The 19,064-nt window shown below is 40.3% G+C and overlaps 2 protein-coding genes across 2 annotated transcripts in view; one reads left to right on the top strand and one right to left on the bottom strand.

Moving 5' to 3' along the window:
• Positions 1 to 17,702, bottom strand: part of LOC101855836 (mannose-P-dolichol utilization defect 1 protein) — a 24,914-nt gene extending 7,212 nt beyond the window's left edge. Inside the window, exons 1-4 of the mRNA XM_013089822.2 lie at positions 17,412 to 17,702; positions 13,084 to 13,149; positions 12,113 to 12,245; positions 7,143 to 7,347 (exon numbers count right to left, since the gene is read on the bottom strand). Of these exons, the coding sequence (XP_012945276.1) occupies positions 7,143 to 7,347; positions 12,113 to 12,245; positions 13,084 to 13,149; positions 17,412 to 17,520 (513 nt within the window). The 5' untranslated portion in view covers positions 17,521 to 17,702. The remainder of the gene's footprint in view (positions 1 to 7,142; positions 7,348 to 12,112; positions 12,246 to 13,083; positions 13,150 to 17,411) is intronic.
• LOC101854299 lies at positions 350 to 5,334 on the top strand. Its single transcript, XM_005111431.3, has 2 exons — positions 350 to 772; positions 4,361 to 5,334. The coding sequence occupies exon 2, from the start codon at positions 4,369 to 4,371 to the stop codon at positions 5,026 to 5,028; it is 660 nt and encodes a 219-aa protein (XP_005111488.1). The 5' UTR covers positions 350 to 772; positions 4,361 to 4,368; the 3' UTR covers positions 5,029 to 5,334.
• Positions 17,703 to 19,064: the final 1,362 nt, after the last annotated feature.

Raw genomic sequence — 19,064 nt, 5'->3', positions numbered from 1 at the left:
AATAAATAAATAAAAATAAGAATAAAAAATGGCTTTTAACGTTAATCTCGATTCCCTATTATTCCACACTAGTTACAAATAAATCCGATTAAAACACGTGAGAGGTCAGCCCATTAAAAAATTTCTCACATCATTGAATTCAAAAGGAGGGTCAAGGGACAATCGATTCGTACTGCGCACTTTCTTTCTAAGCCTATTCATTTAAAAAATTGTCCAGCGACACGTGACTCCATAGGACAAAGGGATTTGAGGTTCCACCGCGGCTTTCTTTAAAACAACAAACAAGACGCCATTTTGTTACGTCACGCCATGGGTATATAAATTGCCTTCGAGTTGTATGTGAGGTAGTATTCAGCGAGTCATGAGCCGAGACAGTAGTTACTAGTAGCTAGTGTGGTGTATATGTGACATCTCTGCAGAATACAGTATACAGTAAATTATACAGCTGTGTCCTACCGCAATAAAGACAGTGTTGTGCACAGTGTGGGAAAACTTACTTCTAGTCTAAGCCTACAACTCCCAGTGCAAAGACAGACGTGCGAGTGTGTAAAGTACAGTAAAGTCTACTATTCTCGCGTTCTATTATTTCCTAGATAGTGTGGTGGTGAAGTCAAGTCTACAACCCGTGTGTCCATCAATTATTAGCGCCAAGAAGACAGTCAGTCAGTGTGTGACGTATCCAGTATCCACCAGCCGTGTCCCAGAGCCCAGTGTCGCCACAAGTGTGTCTGTTGCACAAACAGAAGTTCTACTAGTCCCAGTCTATATACGGGTAAGTAATTTGTTTCCTTGACCAATCTTTTCTTTATGCTTCTTATAAGTTAGCAATATTTTCTGAATCTGTGTGTGGGGGGGTTGGATTGTTTTTCGCAAGTTAACTCGCAACTCTCTTCTACACGCCTACTAGAATGTCATTTTCACCCCTAGTCTACGCCTTAACCTTGACATAAAACAGGCATACACGTGGAATCAAAGTCTATTTTTTCGATAGAAGTCCATCATGGCAGCCTTAGTCTACTGGCCCACTGCCACTGGGCTACGGTTGGTCTTTTTTTTTCTTTGACCCTACATACAATATTTCTGAGCCCTTCGATAAGTCCATGGCAGTTTTAGTAACTAATAATAGGCATACGTTGGTAGATTATTTCCCTCCATGTTGTTGAAAACAAGTCAAGTACTAGATCTAGATCTACTCTACTACGCCACTCGACTGGTCCTAGTTCTGTTTTAAAACATTAAGTAACTCAATAACTATTGATTTGAGGCAAAAACGAAGGCCATTTTCGTGCTCAGCATGCAAAATACTACTTAAAAAAATAAATAAAACATGTACATTAGGCGGGAGCATTAGTAAGTTAAAAAAAAAACAACCGATTATTTGATGGTATTAATCACCCCGGGTGAGGATAAAAATACGATCGACCTCTCACCCCGGGAGACACTGCCAGCGTTGGCTATTCTCACCCGGTGTGAAACAAGACGTGTTTTTCCTAATGTCTGAATACTGTCTATTGGCGTGGACGACCAAATTGACTAAACAAAGAAAAAATTGGTGAATTTTTACTTTTGCACCCACACACAGAAGCATTGATTTGAGGGCTAAACTGCCATGATTTTTGCTGTAGAACACATGTATGGCCACTAGAACCCTTGCCAATCAATTGTTTTCAAGTAAATATCAATTCTAATTGCCAAAACATCATGCCCCCCTGAACTCCCCCCCCCCCCATTCTTTTCAAGTCAGGGGGCATGCCCCCCTGAAACCCCCCATATATTGTTAAATTTACTATTTTCAAACATCAATAACTCAAATGACTATTGATTTGCGGCAAAAATGAAGACCATATTCGTGTTTAGCATGCAAAATACTACTAGAAAAGAACTAGATCTATATAAAATGTGAACATGAGACGGGTGCATATTAAAGTTAAAAAAAAACCACCCAAATTATGGTAAGTATTAGCCCCCAGATCAATGCATATATCTATGTGTGGGTGCATAAGTAAAAATTTAGTCTAGCCGTACTTATTCTTAATATGATGGCTAGACTGACCATTTACAAAAAATAGGCCTACTGAATTGTAAATATACATTTTTAGTGTGCAGTACATAAAGTATTTGTATTTGAGACGAAACCAGGTGCCTTAATGACATTGCATGTATTTTAAACCTCCTGTTTTCTAATGTTAGTAGGGCCTAAGATAAGTACGGCTAGACTGGCAGTCTAGCCGTGGCAGTCTAGCCGTACTTAAGTACGGGTAGACAGCCAGGCTAGCCGTACTTAAGGACGGCTAGACTGTCAGGCAAGCCGTACTTAATATTGATGGCTGAATTGTAAATGAAATTTTTAGTTTGCAATGCCTTAAGTATTTGTATTTCAGACAAAACCAAAAGTGCCTTACTGACTTGCATGTATTTGAACCTGAATAATTACTAGATCTAGATATCTAGATCTAATGAGACCTGTGTACTTAGCAGGCTTGGGCTTGAGTCGATTGGGCCAAGCCTAGATCTAAGTACGGCTAGACACTTCGAAAGATTTACCGCCTTTTTTTGTCCAAACTCCACAAACTTTGACGTTGACTTGACACGTTCTATGCAGTACATGATATTACTAAATCTATCCTAAATCTATCTCCTTCTCGACAGTGTCTTTCTTAATCTGTGTGCATTAATTTACCCATACCCAGACTTTGTGACCTTTTTTTTTTTTCTGTGCCTATTTTCGATTTAAAAAGAACACTTTCTTATCTAAATGCCGTATCTTTTAACCCGCAGAGCACACGTGTGGCCACTAAAATCGTCGCATACCAATCGTTTTCAACAAAATGTCAAATAATAATAGGAAAAAAAAATTACAGTAAATCTAACAAGGCTACAGCTTTATTTAACAAAGGAGCTGTGTAACAAATAAGACCAGATTCTCTTACGTCTTTATAGAATATTACGTGATTGTTGTTGTTTTGTTGGGGGTTTTTTCAACATAATTTTATGTAACCAACACTGTTTCTAACTCTAACATCTAAGATAAGGAAGACCACTATCATACATTATGCCTATATTGAACCAATTTATGTACACTCTAACCCATTGACTGTTGTTATGCCCTCATGTGCACTTATGATCCGATATATATGTGTGTCAAGTTGCAGTGGAATAAGGCACTCGTCAATTTTTGGGCATATGGAGTTATTGGTATCATTTTAAACTTAAAGCTTGTTCAATTGTCTTGCTTCCGATGAAAAGAGTATCCATCTATCTTAAATTTAATAAATAGAAGTCGAGATATTTGTGTTCGAAGGAGGTGGGGGTCACTGGTTTCAGAGAAATTTAGAGAGAAAAAAGTCTGGTGACTTCCAAAGATTGAGAGTCCTTGGAAACTGTAAATTTACATTTTTTTTGTTTCTTTGTTCAACGTTTTTCAGTAGAAACCACACATCAATGTGTTTTTGTTTGTTTGTTTGTTTAGTATAGGGTTTTACGGCGCTCGCAACTGCATAAGGTCATATGAGCGCGCGGGACACACCTAATACTTTTTCGTTGGTAGGAAATTTTGAATTTTGCCCGGGTGGCGGCCGAAGCCTACTCTTATCGATTTTAGACCACCAAGGGATCTTTAACGTGCGCAACTTGCACACGGGCCCTCCGAGATTTTTCGCCCTTGTCCGAGAAGGCTAGGTGTAGATCTTTCCTACCAGAAGATCAGGGGTGTGGCAGAAAGATATCAGTTAGGAGGAGCCAAGGAGTAGCAGTAGAAAGGCTGCAGAAAGAGTCAGAAGCCCAGAGGAGGGGGCAAAGGAGGTGAGGGGGTGAGGGCAGAAAGTGGAAATGAAAGCAGACAACAGAACATTGTTAGAGATCAGGAAAGGATGTGAAAGGAGACAATTTTAGAGAAGAAAATTTTTTTTGGTCGCTACCCGGTATCGAACCCGGGACCTTTGAATGAGAGGCCAACACCTTAACCTCCAGGCCACGAGAGCCCCCAATGTGTTTTTAAATGGACATAAAAGGTGTGGAGCCAAAAAATAAAAAATTTGACAAAAATTGTCAAGCAGGAAGAAAAATGCTGTTTCCTTGGATTTCAGTCAGAATAGCAGGGATCCCCAAATTTATGTCCATCTCTGACAGGACCACGCCGAGGGTGTTTGTGTGTGTGTGTGTGTGTGTGTGTCTGTGTGTTAGTTCTCTCCAACCACCCACCCTTATATAGAAAAAACCCAAGGGGTGAATGGAAAGTGGCCGTCTTATAGAGGTGGCCGTCATGGCAGGTTCAACTGTACATGTATGTACAGAATTAACAGTAGTAACAGAGCTGATTGTTCTCCCCTACTGATCTACGTTGTTTCATTATCTTCCACAGATATAAATATGGCGACAGCGATGGCGGATCAACACTCGCAGCTGGAGGGGGCAGCATACTGTAGTAAAGAGAGGAGAGAACAAGAGAACAGGGCAAAGGGCCACGAGGAGAAGAAGGAAGAACTGCCACGTAAAAAGATTGTGTATGCCGAAGACTACAATTTTCCAACAGCACAAGATCGACTGGAGGACAAACGCCGTCTGGACCGCGAAAGAATCATATGTCCCATTCTCCCCCAAAATGAAGAAACTAGACGCCCAAGAGAGGCTGGACCGCTTCCGTTACGCTTTCCCGATCATGCTGACTACAATTCTCGTGAACATGATTCTCACGAAGAAGATGCCGCTTTTCCGGAGTATGAAGATGAAGACGAGGAGAGAGAAGATGTACTAAACGTAGACGCTTTCATTGGTGCTTTCGGCGCTGCTATTGCAGTTGTTGCTGGTGAAAACCCACAGGACGAGGAATATGGGGAAGATCCATATGACGGTTATGCAGCCTTTATCGCTGCCCTAGCTAATATGCAGTTAAATTCGGGGGATGAGGGCATAGGCCTGGAATACAGTTATATGGTGGAACCGGAGTTCGAACATGAAGAAGCAGAAGATGGGGACGAGTCAGATAGCGGTTGTCCTCCTCCCGAGTATTTCGACGATGACCTGCAGTGAGAAGCTAAACAGTACAGAAAATGGTAGCTGAGCAGTGGGCTTGTTGTAAAGTGTGTATAGATTTCTTGTAACTCAAAGTGCAGGTAACAGCCATCAAGACGGAAAAAACAGTGGTAGACTGAAATATTTTACAAGCAAGAGGGTAGAGATTACTCTTGCATGAGAAAGCTTGTGTGAGTGAGAGAGATTAATCTTGCATGAGAAAGTTTGAGTGAGTGAGAGAGAGAAAGTGGAGTGTGTTCATTTGTGCATGGCGGGGGTGTTGATTTGTGGGGTGTTGCTTTCAAATAAATTGTTCTTATTTTACTTTTGTATTCTTCTTTTCCCTAGAAGGTTGTTATTTGGGATATATTTGTTAAAAGCTATTCTGGCCAATTTAGGTGTTTTTTGAGTCTCTAGCAATGTTCTGCCGTCTGCTTTCGTCTCCACTTTCTGCCCCCACCCCTTCACCTCCTTTGTCCCCTTCTCTGGGCTCCGGACTCTTCCTGCAGCCTTTCTTCCGCTACTCCTTGGCTTCTTCTTACTGCTATTTTTCAGCCACACCCCTGATCTTGTGGTAGATGAGATCTAAATCTAACACTTAGTCTTCTCGGATAAGGGTAAAAAAACTCGGAGGTCACGTGTGCAGGTTGTGCACATTAAAGATCCCTTGATAGTCCAAAATCTATTAGAGTGTACGCTTCGGCTGCCCACCCAGGCAAAATTTTTTAAAATTTTCTAGACCTTATGCAGTTGCGAGCACCGTAAAACACTTACCAAAATAAAAAACTCTGCAACGGCTTGTCTTAGTGTTGTTGGGATGTTTACAGATGGTGAGGACGATTGTCTTCCTGGAATTGGGCAGACTCACAGGAGACACTGGGCAATCTGAGGGGGGTTTTTTGGTGGGTTTTTTCATAGAGGGTTTTACGACGCTCGCAACTGCATAAGGTCATATGAGCGCCAAGGGGTGAGTGTCAACAGAGAAGTCCTTACAGGGAATCAGACTAACTCTGCTCACCCCTCTAGCTTCAACAGCACAAGGTCTGCTTCGACTATCAAGGCATCTCGGAAAGAGCGGGTCACAAAGAGTGTGACAAACATTCAAAAGAAGTAGAAAAAATGACAATAGTATTAATAGTAAGGATTAGGAAAGAAAAAGCAGAAATCCCCTGTTGCAGACCAGGCACAGTTATGAGCGTGACATGATGGCTCAGCCCATTTACAATTCTACTGTGCGTTAGAACGAGAAATGTCCCCCCTTTGAGAATGGCCTAAAGACACCACAGTCAGTGGCACTGCCCGGGGGGGGTAATCTGAGGTTGGAATCCAGAGAGTTTCATGTTTTTTCAAGTCATGAATCTGTTATGTCTTGTAGTACCATATCGAGCCAACGACAACAGGCACGCTCACACTGTGATAAACATCATGTACACGTACCACCCGCTTGACTTCAAAGAAAACTTGTACACTGATGGCTAATATTAGAGTAAGAGGTGAACTCTCACATTCCAAGATCATAGTCTTCAATCACAACTGGGCACAGCACGTCAACTTACTACTTACTTTCTACCGGTTACGCCATCTGGCGTTTAGGGCTGCAACAAAGGATCTCCAGCTTTGTCTGTTTTGGGCCATTTTGGTCAACGTCCCAGCACGTCAACAGTTTCATGTATTTTTGTTTGTTGTGGAAGTTGACATAGGGAATTGGGTAGACACCAGGGCAGGATGGAAAAAAAACGTCCACTTTTTTGTTGTTCATCCATCTAGCCTGTCCCCGTGGTTTTATGCACCCCGCATAATTTAGCAAAATTTGATCGTTTTTTAAAATTATTTCTTATCATTTTCTTTTATCATTCTTTGTTAAAATCAACAGAATCGCATAGTTTCACATTTTTCGGCTCAGTTTGCATAAATTAAGAATTTGTCTTGCATAAAACGACGGGGACAGTCTAACTGATGTGCCGCAGTTCACATCCACCATCATACCGGCATTATGAGACATTAAGTAAGTTCCCCTGCACTTCATTTTTAGATCTTTTTTTAGACTTCAGTTTTGACCACCGCACAGACCCAGCACATGTAGGCCTATCTTCCGTCCTGGTGAAAACTCAAACAAACAAGTTCTTACTCACCTTACTGGCCACCACCATGAATAAGTTGCCAGCTTGTAGAGTGGCCAGAAGTTCTTTTGGAGCTGCCGGAGACAGAAGGAAGGCCATGCTGCCCACAAAGATGGACATGTACGCCACGGCGTGCATATGCTTGCCAGAGAAGAAGAGTATCATAAATGCAATGCTGCCTGTTTGTATTGCCAGGAAAATCGCTTCTCCGTACGACCTGGAATGTGAGAAAAGTGGTGAAATGAACACTTATACATATCAATAATATTATAATAATAATAATAATATAGTGTAAAGCACATAGAGCTTGCTTTCGAGTGGGGATATGCTCCATATAAATGCTATTTACTATTATTATTATTACATATTATGTGTCATGACATGTTGAAATCAGGCGCTTGTCAATTTTTTGGAAATATGGAGTTATTGGTAGGTACAGTAGTCTCCCCCTAAACTCTAAACGCACAGTGCTCGGGAGGGCTCCTTAGCGTGTGTTTATACGGAGTGTGCATTTACATGAACCTTTGCAAAGGGAGGAAGAGATGCAGTCATCTCATGGCCTTGATATTCTAGTGACCTCCCTTTGGGGTGGGGGTCACTCTGGGCCGATAATGTGACGACACGAGACTATTGTGAAGGATTCCCCGACTGCGGTTAAGAATACAAAGGCTTTAAATGGGAGGGGGGTGCAGAAAGACAGACTCAATGTAATTATATGCACCATTAAATGTCATGAACAGATAGCCTAAAAGGAAACTGTTGGTGATAGTCATAGAGGCGATGGCCCAGCCATGTGGCTTCCCAAGCGACCGCCCCCGACCGTAAATTCATTGACGAGCATTCCTGCGTGCTGCGCACCATAGGCTTAGGTCTAACTAAACATTACATGCAGTCACCTAAACACCAGTCAGAAACCTCTCAGAGAGACGCATTTCCAGTGACCAATCAAATAACATTTCAGTCCACCAACCCCCCAACATTTCACCGACCAATTCTAGACCTATATGTGTCTGTGGAAAGTCCGGTGTGAAAACGCTGTTCATCACTCTCTTTTGTTCGGCATGAGGGGCAGTCTCATCAAATATCCGATATTCTATGCCTGTCCTAAGTAAGCTGTGCAAATTGTAGTGAAAATTTCCCCTTGTCAAGCGTACCTGTTCGCGTGTTTCGCACATCGGAGCGTGCGTTTAGAGGGAGTGACTGTGCATTTGTACGCATGTCAAAATTATACAGTAAAAAAACAGTCAGACGACGAAAGCGTGCGTTTGAGCGGAGCGAACTTTTGTATGGCGAGCGTTTAGGCAGAGACTACTGTATCACCTTGCAGGTTTTTCATTTGCTATTCTTTCGATGAACCATTTATCTTGAATAGAAGTTGAGATATTTGCGATTGAAGGAAGTGGGGTCACCTGGTTTCAGAAGTAATATTAGTGAGAAAATGGCCGCCAAAGTTTAGTGACTCCCATAGCTTAACTCACTGACTATGGTTCCCGTTACAGGTATGGGATGGGCAGCCGGATCGCTGGTGCGGATCCCATACCCTCGACAGGATGGACTCTGAGGTACTGTTCCAAAACTTGCACTCCCATCACAATGTACGGAAACAGACTCCAGCGCTAGTTTTATCTCTTTCGTTTCGTGCTGAGTTTGGCAGAAGTTGCGAGGTAACTTTTTAACTTATCCGTACACCCTGGGGTCATTTGATTTTGTACCCCCGGGTTGTATTTTTCACATTTTAGAATACTTCTAGTATGAAGATCTCTTTGAAACTTTCAGTATTTCTCAAAAAATCATTTTTTGACAGACCACTATGCAAAGCGTTAGGATTGGATTAACGAGTAAATTTCCTCTTTCGAAAATGGTGGCACAGGGTTCCCCATGCCATATGGATACGATAGTAAAACATGACGTACAGAAAGGGTTAAGTAGTTGAAGGTGCAAGAAATTCATCCCAACTGGGGTTCGACTGACTGGAACTAGCGCTATGTTTTTTCTATACACAGATGATAGTAACTTGATAGTAGTTTCGAAGAAACGGTCGAAGAAGTCGCATGACCAAGAATCATATAATTTCGCTGTTTTCGATACTTCTGTTCATTTTACTAGTTCTAGTACTAGTAGCACTGGCAGTGGCGTCGCGAGGGTTGTAGACAAGGTGGTGCATAATTCTGTCCTCGTGGTTTTATGCACCCCACATAATTTGACAAAATTTGATCATTTTTTGCATAATTTCTGATAATTTGTCTTTACCATTCTTTGTTAAAATTAACAGAATCGCACAATTTCACATTTTGGGGCTCAGTTTGCATAATTTCAGAATTTTTCTTGCATAAAACGACGGGACAGATAATTGGAAAGTGAGCAAATGGGCAATAGGCTTAGTACATGTTGCTACTATATGTATAAAGATTTCTAGAAAAAGTCAATTAGAATCTGCAGGACATCCCCTAATCTACATTCATCGATATTTACAACTGTTTCTAGATGAAACCGCATAAAAGCTGCAATAAAGTGAAACAATACTAACAACTCACTATGCCCAAATCTGAGAAGATTTAAAGATTTCTTATTACTTCATGCAGCACCAGGACTTGCTACACAATAGAGGGAGACAACAATTTCGATACCCATTCTTCATTGGGTTACCGTAGACTCTACTAGTGTAGTAGTAGTAGACAAGCTAGCGGAAACTGGGATCAAATTTTTAGCTTGCACCAAATTGGTGCTGCGAAGAGCAGTTTCAAGCATTTTTCTTCTTGTGCGGGAAGAACGATGCCTAGATTTCTCCACAGTGACAAAATTACTTTGGTGCAAAGATTTTGCTGGCTCCCAGCAGACACTACCGCAAGCGGTGCGACCAGAATAAACCATCCTCACTGTCTGTCGCTTCACTGGTGCAGCCAGCGGGTGACGGATCGCAAGGATGTAGTAATGTAGATCTCGAGCACTGACTGGTATAGAACAATTAGATTATAGAAAGTGGGGGGGGGGGGGGGGAGGGGTGAAGGCCAGGGTTAGGTGGAGCGATTGCACCAATGGCGCCCCGCCACTGAGTACTGGTGCTGTTGTTAGCACAACGAAATCAGACAACTTCGTGCCCTACATCTGTCTCATATAATTCAGTGCATGGGTCTGAATAAACGCACAGCTTAGCTTTTACATTTTCATCAAACACTCACACAGCAGACCACTTTGTTGAACTGTTATTTTTGTTGTTGTTGTGAATTTCATTCTACCTGTCACATCTCTGGAAATTTTTCGGAAAATCAAATTCATGGCAAATTTTTTTAAATCATAAAAAGTTAAGTATAATTCATAGACAACTTTAGGGGTTTTTTTTTGTTTGGATTAAGCTTGAACTTGAATGTAACTTTACTGTGTCAAAAAAAATTACAACAGTTATAAGGTAATTTTGAAAGCTGTGGTGGAGTTTTGAAATACTCCCAAAAAATGCCAGTATTCAGTGCAAGTGACTGGTGCAACGGCGAAGTACTGAAGTAGTCAGTGGGTTAAGAGTCCTTGGAAACAACAAATTTACATTTTTTGTGCCTTTAATCCCCATTTTTCCATATAATCCATACAATACATAAAAGTGTTTTGAATGGACATACAAGGTGTTGAGTGGAAAGACAAAAATTCGAGAAAAAAATTCAAATTGGCAGAAAATGCAGATTTCTCGGATTTCATCATTTAAATTTGACAAGCGCCTGATTTCACCATGTGATACTGTAGTTCCTCAAAAAGTCAACCCAAAAGCTTCATGATCTAGGCAAACACAGAGAAAGTAAAGTAAAAGCGTCTGAGTTCACCACAATACCACACAATTTTATTTTAATCTTATTCTTTCTATAGACAATCTCAATCCCTCAATCCATATGCACTACAGTTTACAAGACAGACACTCACACTCATACACACTGTTAAAAATTTTATGAGTATGAGGGCGGCATAAAATACATAATTTGCACTCATCATGTTACAGCTTTATTGTCCCAGTCTAGCAAAATATGACCGTATTTGCATATCAATGCAGCCATAGCGGAATCTGATATCAGTATATGTGTGTCGTTTGCTGGGAATGAAAGGTTTGAATCAAATTGAAAATTTGCATTATACATCATGATAGGTGTCCAAGTAACACTTAATTAGCACAAAACAATTCTTACACTAATACTTTGTAATACAGTTGGGCACTGATAACTGAAACACGTCGGGGATTGACACATGTGTTCCAGCTTCAACACATCCATAATTCGGGTAAATTGATATGGCGAACAATTAAAGAGATTCAGTTGGGGAACGGCAAATTGTACAGGCTATCTATGAATTCATTAATTTCAAGTTTTCCATATTTATGTTATCTGTGCCCAACTGACTGTACTTACTAACTGTTAACCTAGACGAGGATGGGGTTTCCCTGTTGAGATGACTTAAACTTAAATGCAACAGAGACTCTCAGTTTCAGTCACCAGAGAACGTGCAAGTTTTAACTTAAAAAGAACAGATCTGTCTTGTCTTATCCAAGTTCACGAAAGAAAACGTAGAAGTAGGCCTACTTATAAAACTGAAAAAATGACTGTCCAATATATATATATATAAAAAAATTTCAGAGGTTCTACTATAAGACTAAGATTGGAGCATCTGCTGCGCTGCAAATTCGTGTCCAGCTCTCTCAAAGAGTACAGGTACATAAATGTGCTTTGAGGCAGTTCAGTATTGCATTTATGAATGATACTCTTCTTCTCTGGCAAGCATATTAATATCATGCATGCCGTGAGGTTTAGTAGATAAATGAGTTCATGCATGCAGGGTGAGTAAAACTAAAAAAGAGGGTAGAGTAAGATTAGTAAGGACAGAAAAAGAAGTTTAGGAAGTGAAGGAAAGACTTCTCCTTTCAATTAAGGGTACGTGCCATTTGTCCCAAACAGCCACCACACAAAACATTGCAATTAAAACAAAAATGGGGACACACAAGTACCTACGAGAAGGGGAAATTGTTCCCTGCACCGTACGCCCATGACGCAGAGATGGCCATAAGTTCAAAAGTCACACTGACTAGACTTATACCTTGCCCACTCTTGGCTTTGAAAATCTTGATCACTTGCGGCAATTTGACTGAAAGGGAACACACAAAATCTTTGAGCAGTGGACGCAATATCAAAGATACTAGTAATTAATACAAGAGAGAGAGTGCCAACTGTTCATTATAAAAGTGAAAGGTAACCATGTCCTATTGTAGAGAAATCTCAAGAGCTTATACTTACTGCTTGACTTTCAACAAGCATATGTAATCCTAAGCCATCACTTAACAACCAGTAACTAACAACAAGGATTGAGAGGTGCTATAAAAATGGCACTGTAAATTTCTAGAAAAATTATACCTGGAAAGAATTGAAGCCTAAAAAGTTTTGCACCTCCAGATTTTTAACAAAACCCAGCAAAACGTTTTTATTTTTTTTTTTTTATTGTGTCAAGACGAGGTGGAATCAGGTGCTCGTCTGTTTTGGGGCATACAGAGTTATTGAGTGCTTAAACTACTTAATTAAAGCTTGTTCAGTTCAATTGCTTGTGATTGAAACATTACACATCTATCTTGAATAGAAGTCGACTTTAAAAAAAAAACTGAACAAGGTGGGGGGTGGGGGGGGGCACTTGATTTCAGAGGCAAAATTAGTGACAATGGCTGCCAAAGTTTGGTGACTTCCTTGAAAATAGTAAATTTACAACTGTGTAAGCCTTTTTATCAAGTATTTACAATAAAAATCAATACAGAAATGTGTTTGTACATGGATTTAAAAGGTGCTGAGTACCAAAAAAAATCAATAAAAATACCCAACAGGCCAAAAAATATGGATTTCTCGACTTCATTATGTCATTGTTTTGACGAGTGCCTGATTTTACCACGATGGCACACAATTAGCAACCACAAACACAAAGAAGAAAGTAAGTCTACCAATGCTGGATCCAAGGATGATGGCGAATCCAAGACATTTGCTTATGGTAATCTTGAGACATGGCACTGAGGAAAGATACAAACATTGCAAAATAAATTTTCCTAAAATCTTTTCTGGTCAAATCATTAAATCATTTTATTACCATTACCCTTAACATTTTCCTTCAATAGACAAGACTAAGATGGGCACGGGACTGTGTAAATGAAAGTTCAAAAGTCAAAAATAGCGGTACTACTACAGGTACGCCCTACTGGAAAAATTATGTGACAGAGTAAGACTAGTAAGCGATACACTCTCAACTCTCATTTTTAGTTTTTCACTACATGACATGTAATGACTTCCGCACAGCTGACACTGACAGGGTGGAAGTAGCATTAAACTTAAACTACCACGACTTCCTAAAGTACAATAAATTTCAGTGATTAATGCAAATTAAAGAAGCACCAGTGGTCATACCACTCGAAAAAAAAAAAAAATTATGTAGAAAGTAAAGCAATGCCACATATGGCAATAACTTTAAGTTTGTGCAATCTACCCTGGCAAAAAGCACAAATAATGGCAGTGTATAGCAATATAGCAACCAGCAACAACCCACTGCTCAATTAATTTGTTATAATGTCATATATATATATATATATATATAATTGATTATCCTGTTGTCAATGCAAAATAAATCTTCATACAAAGTGATCGATAATGTCTTTTCTTTCCATCGAGTTGGCATGTGACAATTAACACATGGCCAAAGCACACCCACTGATAGCTTTATCATCGTTCACAAGGTCAACACTAAACATTTACATAATGATTAACGCACATCTGTTCTCCTCTCGTGCTGTATAAATGTCCTACTGCTTGAGTAATATTATATAAGTTAGATATATTAGATTCTTAAAATAAAATGCTCTGGACAGAGAAACCTAATACAGTAGTCTCCGCCTAAGATCCCACCGCTTACGATCCCGGTTCGCTTAAGATCCCACTGTTTTAAGAAAACAGAATATTTACTATACAAAATTCACCCCTAAGATCCCGCTCTGATTCACTTTGAAGGTCTACATTCGGCTAAGATCCGGCATTTCAGATCATAATTTGCAGAACAGAAACCCGGGCAGACACAGCTGATCAAACAAGAGTGAAAAATTGAGATCAATAAACTGTCCGTCGCGTCAAAGATCAGCCACTATCGTGAATGTGATCACATACACGTTGTAAAACTGGATGAAGCGATACAATGTTTGCCCCCGACGGTATCACACCGGGTTGTGAACTGACCGACACGTTTGTTTTCCCCACGCATCGCACTCACACCTCAGCTCTCCCCCTAAACTTACATCACTCGCTGGGTGGATAGGGCCTACACGTTTGTTCCAGGCGGGATCACATCGAACTGTGAACTTTTCCCTGACCATTGCAGAAGTTGTCTCTACTCCCGAATTTGCTAGACAGACTGAATTTTAATTGGTGTGTTAACAACGTAATGGTGTGTAACGACAAAGGCGTTTGGGGAGGGGGGGGGGGGAAACTTGGTCAGAGATGGAAAGCTAAATATTTTCGACAGGAAAAGGGGAGGGGCAACTGAATAAGTGTAGATCTTGAGACTCATGATAGGATAATAAGTGAAAATGGCACCCCTAATGGCACTATGCACAGTGATAGGCCATCAAGGTTAACCACTCTTTGCTCGCCATATGTCATGAACCCACCAAGGGGTCACGTCAGTTCATTTTATGGTGGAGGGAGACCATTTTACCGATTGTAAGCCTTAGCATGGGTCACCATTAGATTCTTTCCTGGGATCGTCGGTTAAGATCCCACATTTCTTTGCTCCCTTTCACCGGGATCTCAGGCGGAGACTACTGTACTATTAAGTTAAGAAATAGTCATTACTGATAGTGATAGTTTCTCAAAATGAAAATTTAGGAAAATAAAAAGTGCATGAAACTGGAAGGAAAGGTACCGGCATCATCAAGAAAAGATTTTATTTTGTTTTAACCTTGCACAAAATAATAAAATACAATTTTAAAAATTAACAACAAAAAATCCTGCAAAAATCCTCCTATCCCCTCCCACCTTACAAAAGGAAAAAAATAATTAATTTGCCGGCAGTCTTAAGCCTGCGACATACATGCCGCTGGGACCTCAGAAGGGAACAATTTGTTTTCTTCATTTTGATTAGTCCTGCATAAGACGGTCACATTCTCCCTCACAATATGCTGTATTACACAGGTTCAACTGCTTAATACAGTAGTCTCCACTTACACGCATGCCACACAAAGGCATGCTACGCTCAAATGCACTCTGTTATCATATGACAATTTTTTTACTTCATTAATTAAACATTCAAACCCACATTCACTTCTTTTAAGTGTATGTTTCAATTCCTGAAAAACATGATGCTGGGGGCTCTCATGGTCTAGAGTCTAGAGGTTACAGTGTTCACCTCTCATTCAATTGGTCCTGAGTTCAAAACCTGACAGCGCCGAAAAAAGTTTTTCTCTTTAGATTTTCTCTGTCTCTAGCTCCTTTCCCTTCCGTTTCTGCTTTCTAACCATATTCTGTCGTCTGCTTTCATCTCCACTTTCTACCCATTCACCCCCACCCTCCCCACTTTTTATTGCTGTCTTTCAGCCACATCCCTGTTCTTAGAGGTATAATCCAACACCTAGCCTTCTCAGATAAGGGCGAAAAATCTCGGATGTCCCATGTGCAAGTTGCGCTTCATAAAGATCCCTTGGTCGTCCAAAATTGATAAGAATATATTATATAGGCTTCAACCACCACCTGGGCAAATTCAAAATTAATTCCTACCAAACTAAAAATGCACATTTATTTCGCGCGCTCATATTATAACCGTTTATGCAGTTGTGAGCACTGTAAAATACTTGTCAAACAAAAAAACAACAACACCAAAACACTCAAACTGTAACAGGAAGGTAAAGCTCGACAAGGGGAAATCTTTGCAACAACTTTGTCAGCCTGCATTTCATGATAACAAAAACAAGAGTAGGCCTATTCTGTCCTTGTCGTTTTAAGCAAGAAAAATTCTGAAATTATGCAAACTGAGCCCAAAAATGTGAAATTATGCGATTCTCTGTTAATTTTAACAAAGAATGATAAAGGAAAATATTCAGAAATTATGCAAAAATGATCAAATTTTGCTAATTATGCGGGGTGCATAAAACCACCGGGACAGCCTATTGGATATTTGGCAAGGCTGCTCCTTGCGCAGCAAAATGAAAGTGACAGACAGTTGTTTACATAAAACATTTCATGATGTAATTAAATGTTCAGCTCAGCCTACGATGGCCAACACGTGTGAATGCTGTAGAACAGTAAAAGTAAAGGTGCCTGCACTAAAAGTAAAAGATAAATGATCTAGTCATTGATCAGCTGTGCTAGAAAAACTTCGTCTTCGCCTAAACGCACGCCATGCAAAGGCATGCTCTGCTCAAACACACACTCTCGTCATATATGACAGGTGTTGTACTGTACAATTTAGATTTCAAACTCACGGCCACATCCTCTAAACGCACCATTTGATCCCCAAAACACAATGACAGGTAAAGATCAACAAAGGGAAATTTTTGCTACAGCCTACACAACTTGTAAAACTTAAGATTAAACTACCGGATATTTGGCGGTAATGTCCCTCACGCAGATCAAAGACAGTCATTAGTTCTGTCTTAGGCCCACTGTACAAAAGAAGTTCGTCTTTGCTTCTTTCCTCTTTTCAAACGCCTAGTTGTGCTTCAATTTGAGTGTGCTGGTATGAGGTGTAGGGGGTACCGGTATGGGGTACATGCCATGACCAAAAACCCGATACGTGCCGGTATGGGGTACATGTCATGACATGCGTCAAGTCTCGTTTAGGGATCTTCTTTATATCTGACTAAAAACTTCATTCCACACCGACAGGAAAGGCTGGCCTCTCAAGGAAACGAAATTTTGGGTCGATGATTTTGAAAGAGCCGAAGTTATGGTAATGCAAAAGTTCACTTCCGGAAATAGTCATTACAAAACACTAAGGTGACGGTATGCCGTACATGGCGATTGTCAAGATTTCCGCGTTTAATTTCGATGTGCGTTTTTCATAGCCTTAGGATGTTTCGCTTTGGTCCCTAACCCTAACCCTGACCCTAAAAGGGTTAGGGTTAGGGACCAAAGCGAAACATACCTGAGGCTATGAAAAACGCACATCGGAATTAAACGCGGAAATCTTGACAATCGCCCATACATAGGCTCTAGATCTAAATCTAGATCTAGATCTAGAAATCTAGATCTAGAATCTAGAGTCTAATCTAGAATCTTGTCAAAGTCAACAAACCGTGCAGAAAGTTGAACTTGACAAAAAATTCGTCGAAGCAATCGCCAGGAACGACGATTTGAATCCAGCCGACAAGAAATGCTGGGATGATAGTAGAGTTGGCAACCATCTTGTCGCCAGTGCTGTTGCCTACTCTGTGATGTGAACGCTGCTGACAACACTGTTGATGGACCAAAGTTGTAAAGTGCCAACCAACACTTCACTTAGCGGTTCCCTTCCCACGATAGCAGCAGTGGTGCCCCTTGCCCTGTCATCACTTTACTCAGAGTAATGTCCCCTCGTAATTTCTTGTGTTTGTTGGTCGTTTTTACTGAATAATCAGGTAGTCTATCTAAACTACGGCGAGTGCGTTTTTGGCAGCGTAGCAGTTCCCTGCGTATTATTTTCATTTATATCATTTCGTTCAGTTTGTTTGTGATTTCTCCGAGTGGATTTTCTGTAACAATTGTGTTCCCCGCTGCTGCTTTGTTGTTACAGTATAAGATTATAGATGTTCGTTTTTATGTAACAACATATTTATTGTGGGGATTTATATAGCTAATAGCAGACGAGGTGAGATCTTTTGAAATGTAAACAAAGCTGCTCTATTCTATTATTTATGTATAAGATCTAGATTATATATATGCTCATGCTTTTTTTTTCTTAATCTCTCGGCCTGCGACAGGAGCAGCTCCACCAAAGATTATCTTCTACACGATCTTTGGCTCCATCCTCCAGTTTGTTGTTGTTGGTTTTTTTCTCGAGCTTTCCAATTTGAAAAATGATAGTGATGGTGAACTATTGCTTCACACTAGATTTATATTTTATAATTAGTTCTCTCCGTCAATTTCTCTTCCTGTGGAAAACCTGATAATACAATGCTAGCAATAAAATAGTATTTCTTTGTACATGATAAGCAGAGAACAGATGTGCATTAGCCTACTCATTATGTGAATGTTTAGTACTGACCTTTTGAACTTCGATAAAGTCACCGCGATGGCATAAATAACCATGTGTTTATTGTAACATGCCAGCCAGCTTGAATAAAGAAGAGACGCTATTGATCACTTTGTATGGAGATTTGTGTTTACAGTGACATCATAACAATCGATCACACATCATCGTAATTCATAACAATCATTTTTTTATAAAATGTTTGTTGTTGTTGTTATGAGTGATAGAGTTCCCAAGCAATTTGACCACGGAGCTGTCTTCATTTACAAGTGTTGCATTTGAGAGGCTTGGTGTATTTAATGCAACTACATTTACCTGTCTTTGGCTTTGTTCTTTCCCACAGTTGAGAATGTGTGACTCGATCGTACCACCTGATCCCCACTATCCTTCTTAGGCATATATTTACGATTATTGATGTTTTTGTAGCTGTTTTTTGTTTTACTACGGGAAAAGGCTGCTAATCCTTTACCTAACCGACCTTAGTCGCTTTCTACGACATGCGCGGTACGGATACAGTGGTACCTAGACGGTCAGAGAGATGGTATAAGAGCGTATAGAGTGGTACTATTCTTTGCTCCCCTGTCTCTTGGACAGGGCCCCGGGAACCACACGGGCGCAGTGCCAGCTACGGAAGTAAAAAAAAACAACAACTGAAAATGTGTCACTTACCATGTCACGGTATCTGTCCAATAGGCAAGTATTTAGAATATAATACACACA

Source organism: Aplysia californica, unplaced genomic scaffold (assembly GCF_000002075.1).
Source record: "Aplysia californica isolate F4 #8 unplaced genomic scaffold, AplCal3.0 scaffold01057, whole genome shotgun sequence".
NCBI lineage: Eukaryota > Metazoa > Mollusca > Gastropoda > Aplysiida > Aplysiidae > Aplysia > Aplysia californica.
Note: the sequence above shows the minus strand (reverse complement) of the source record. Positions and strands in the feature narration are given on the sequence as shown.